This window comes from Geospiza fortis, unplaced genomic scaffold, assembly GCF_000277835.1.
Source record: "Geospiza fortis unplaced genomic scaffold, GeoFor_1.0 scaffold241, whole genome shotgun sequence".
Taxonomy (NCBI): Eukaryota; Metazoa; Chordata; class Aves; order Passeriformes; family Thraupidae; genus Geospiza; species Geospiza fortis.
This window is the reverse complement of record NW_005054491.1, coordinates 1,080,851-1,085,221: the sequence shown is the minus strand read 5'-3', so window position 1 is coordinate 1,085,221 and position 4,371 is coordinate 1,080,851. Positions and strand designations below refer to the sequence as shown.

The 4,371-nt window shown below is 49.9% G+C and overlaps 1 protein-coding gene across 2 annotated transcripts in view; it reads right to left on the bottom strand.

The window, feature by feature from the left end:
- SGTA (small glutamine rich tetratricopeptide repeat containing alpha) overlaps window positions 1-3,677 on the bottom strand; it is a 10,524-nt gene extending 6,847 nt beyond the window's left edge. For both annotated transcript variants that reach the window (XM_031063245.1, XM_005428550.2), the window contains exons 1-5: window positions 3,515-3,677; window positions 2,342-2,445; window positions 2,094-2,178; window positions 1,535-1,634; window positions 91-195 (exon numbers count right to left, since the gene is read on the bottom strand). In XM_031063245.1, the coding sequence (XP_030919105.1) occupies window positions 91-195; window positions 1,535-1,634; window positions 2,094-2,178; window positions 2,342-2,445; window positions 3,515-3,614 (494 nt within the window). In that variant the 5' untranslated portion in view covers window positions 3,615-3,677. The remainder of the gene's footprint in view (window positions 1-90; window positions 196-1,534; window positions 1,635-2,093; window positions 2,179-2,341; window positions 2,446-3,514) is intronic.
- Window positions 3,678-4,371: the final 694 nt, after the last annotated feature.

Below are 4,371 nucleotides of genomic sequence, written 5' to 3'. Positions count from 1 at the left end.
AAAAAACAAATAAAATCCTTGTTCTGGGGTTTTCAGGGCTGCAGAATTCCCAAGGAAAGGTGGGAATTTGCCCAGGAGGATGCTGCTCACCCCATCCTGCCGTAGGCTTTGCTGTAGCTGGGGTCGATGCCGATGGCTCGCTCGCAGTCCCGCACGGCTCCCGCGTAATTCCCCAGTTTGCTGTAGGCAGCGGCTCTGGAAAAATGGGAGAAACAGAATGTCCCGCATTGCCAAGCAAATTGGATTCTATTTGCCATCTGGATGGCAGCTGGCTTCTGTTCAGCGGGCAGTTTTCCTTATCTCTTCCGCAACAGGGGAGACATCTGCTGATAAGAGGCCACTCAATGTCACTGCATGGCTGATATCAGATTTCAAACATTCCGACCTGGATAGAATCTGAGATTTCAAACATTCCGACCTGGATAGAATCTGAGATTTCAAACATTCCGACCTGGATAGAATCTGAGATTTCAAACATTCCGACCTGGATACGATCTGAGATTTCAAACATTCCTACCTGGATACAATCTGAGATTTCAAACATTCCTACATGGATAGAATCTGAGATATCAAACATTCCTACCTGGATACAATCTAGAGAATTCAAACATTCCTACCCGGATACAATCTGAGATTTCAAGCATTCCGACCTGAATATAATCTGAGATATCAAACATTTCTACCTGAATATAATCTGGGATTTCAAACATTCCTGCCTGGATACAATCTGAGATTTCAAACATTTCTACCCGGATAGAATCTGAGATATCAAACATTCCTGCCTGGATATAATCTGAGATTTCAAGCATTCTCACCTGGATGTAATCTGAGATTTCAAACATTTCTACATGGATAGAATCTGAGATTTCAAACATTCCTACCCGGATACAATCTGAGATTTCAAACATTCCTGCCTGGATATAGTCTGAGATTTCAAACATTCCTGCCTGGATGTAATCTGAGATTTCAAACATTCCTACATGGATAGAATCTGAGATTTCAAACATTCCTACCCGGATACAATCTGAGATTTCAAACATTCCTGCCTGGATATAGTCTGAGATTTCAAACATTCCTGCCTGGATGTAATCTGAGATTTCAAACATTCCTACCCGGATACAATCTGAGATTTCAAACATTCCTGCCTGGATATAATAATATTAAAGTTCAAAATCTGTTTTACCCAAGAATTGCCTGAGAAACACAAAAACCTCCCCTCTTCCCCCTCTTCCACGGCCGATTCTGCACACACAGCTCCCTTAATTCTCCCCAAGGAGCCTCCAGCTCCTCATTCCACCCTGAATTCCCAGCAAATCCCACTGTGCATGGAAGCAGATCCCATTTCCTGGCATCCCTCATCTGATAAAGGTCTGATAAAGTTCATTTCCACACCCACATCCCACCCAGAGATCCCAGGAGGCACCAAAGGCACAGCACGATCCCACAACAGCGAGGAACTGCTCCAAAACTCCACAGGACCATTTGAAAAATGGGATTTTTGGGAATTCTGGAGCAGGGAGGAGCTGCTCAGTACCTGTTGCAGAAATAAACGGCGTTGGCTGGGTTTAACTCGATGGCTTTTCCATAAAAAGACACGGCAGCCTCGAAGTTTTCTGCCTTCATTTGGTCATTTCCTGAAAGGAGGGTGGGAAAAGATGGAAAAAAACCGGGATAACCCAAAGCAAAGGTTTGGATCCACAGAAATAGCACAGGGGAAAGGTTTGTCAGTGTGGGGCAGGGCCAGCAGCGAGGCTGTGCTGGGAATTCCCCCATTCCTGATCCCAGAACCCACCCCAGGTGCTGGCTCAGGTGGGGAAGTGCTGCACCCACACCCATCCCACCTTTTCCCAGGAAAAAGCCATGCACAGAGCGGGAAGGATGGATGCTCTGCTCCACACCCCACAGGATCTTTGGGATAAAAATCCCACCGATCCAACATTCCCGACAGCAAAACCTCCCTGCACTCCTACAGAGCAAGAGGCAGAAATAGAAAACATTCCCTTTTTTTCCTTCAATTCCAGGCACCAGGGAATTGAGATGCCCTCCCAATTAGCACCAAACCCTCATTATCCAGCAGCTCCAGCGGGTGGTACCTTCAGTTTTGAGTCTTTCTGCTTCAGCCACGTCATCTTCTGAGGGGGTGACGGGCTCCGAGTTCGTTCTGGAGTGTTCCAGCTCCTTCCAAGGAGAGGCAGAAGCTGAGCTGAGCATTCCCACAATTCCCATTTTTTTTTTCCCAGCCCAAAACGTTCCCCTCCCACGCTCTCTGAGGGGAGCAGCAGCCTCCTGGAAAATCCAGCAGAACTCAGGGAAAAGGGAACGTCCCAGGGCTCTCACTCACCTTCCCTGCCACGGCTTCAAATATTTCGGGGAGGGTCTGGGACACAGCCAGGCTTTGGTCTTCCATGGAGACCCCAAATGCTGTTTCCAGGCACTGGATGGCCACTGGATAAGGAGAGTCAGGTCATTAATTAATAAATATTCATCCCTCTCCTTCATCTCTTAAAAAAAAACAGGAAAAAAACTCAATATTTCCCCCACACCAGATGGGATTTTTGGGCCGTATCCTCAGATTTTGCAAAGCTTGGAGCTGGCCAAAGCTTCCCTCTGGATCTCCTGGATGGAGTCAGTCCCAGTTCCCACTCCCTGAGAGATTCTCCCTCATCTCTCAAAAAACCATGAAAAAAACCTCAATATTTCCCCCATACCAGATGGGATTTTTGGGCTGTATCTTCAGATTTTGTGAAACTCAGAGCTGGGCAAAGCTTCCCTCTGGATCTCCTGGATGGAGCCAGTCCCAATTCCCATCCCCTGAGGGATTCCTGGGGCTGGAAGTGATTCAGGCTGGGGCAGCAGCAGCATTGCCACAGGTGGGAATGGCCCAGAATTCCAAACATTCCCCTCGCTCTGGGAACCCTGAGCCACCTCCTCCCTCCTCAGGCTTGGGAAGCTGCTCCCAGGGAAAAGCAGAGCCTTCCTGCCACATTTTCCATCCCAAAATATCCCATTCCCAGTCCCATCCCCCAGCAACATCCCCCCACCCCACAGCCACGCTCCTTTCACTGCGACAAACCAGGGGCTAAACCTTAATCTCCTTAAGGAGACTTTTTAAGATCCCTGCCCTTTGGAAAGGACCTGGAAAAAAACCCCTGAGGGATGACATTTTGGGGAGCAAAAGAGGAGAAACAACCCCAGGAGCACAAAAAAGTTTCCCTGGAGACAGGGAATTCCCACCTCCCACCCCACAGAGCGCTCCCAGCTTGGCCTGGATGAACCCTCTGAGTGTCCAAGCAGGGATCAGGGAGATTTCTGAGCCAGCTAAGCTGCTCTTGGCAGAGATCAGAAGCCACACAAGCCACCAGCATCCCTGGATATATCCCAAAAGGAAAAATCAACCCCAAAATTCCAGCCAGGTTCGGCACCGGGAGCAGCCCAGCCAAGGCAGGGGTAGAAAAGACCAAAAAAACAGCGAAATTCTCCCAAATTTCGGCCTGACAGAGGCGGATCCACCCACCTTCCAAACTCTCCTGAGCATCTGGAGACATGCTCCCGTTCTGGAGCTGGGTGTGCAGGAACTGGATGATGGAGAAGGCCAGACGCTTCTGGTCTGCCATGCTGGGAGAGAGGCTGGAGGGGCCGCGCTCCACCGCTCCTGGCTTCCCAAAAAAATCCTGCAGAGACACAAACCGTGGATTGAAACACAAAAAGGGAACAGGATTTTGCTGCTGCTGCCCCTCAGGGAGGTGCTGAGGAGGTCAGGATGGATTTGGAGTTGGTCAGGGCTGGGTAAGAACTCCAGAACATTGCTTGTTTTCTTTAGGAATTCTCCAGGCCTGGATTCGCCCTCTGCTCGGCACAACCCCGCCAAGGGAAGCACCCAGAGGTGCTGCAGGGCGGGAAATCCCTGGAGCTCACCAGGAAAAATTCCCAATCTTTTGGGGAATTTCTCCTGAGCACGGCTTGCTGTTGAAACCAGAGCCAGGAGCAGGAGGAATTTGGTGGCCCCCAAACAAGAGCCAAGTGCAGGAAGAAACTGGGATGAATTTGGTGGCCCCAAAGCAGAGCCAAGGAGGAATTTGGCAGCCCCAAATCAGAACCAGGAGCAGGAGGAATTTAGGAGGAATTTGGTGGCCCCAAAGCAGAGCCAAGGAAGAATTTGGTGGCCTCAAACCAGAGTCAAGGAGGAATTTGGTGGCCCCAAACCAGAACCAAGAGCAGGAGGAATTTGGCGGCCAAACCAGAGCCTGGAGCATCCCTGGAGGGATTTGGTGGCCCCAAAGCAGAACCAAGAGCAGGAGGAATTTGGTGGCCCCAAAGCAGAGCCAGGAGCAGGAGGGATTCAGGAGGAATTCGGTGGCCCCAGAGCAGAGC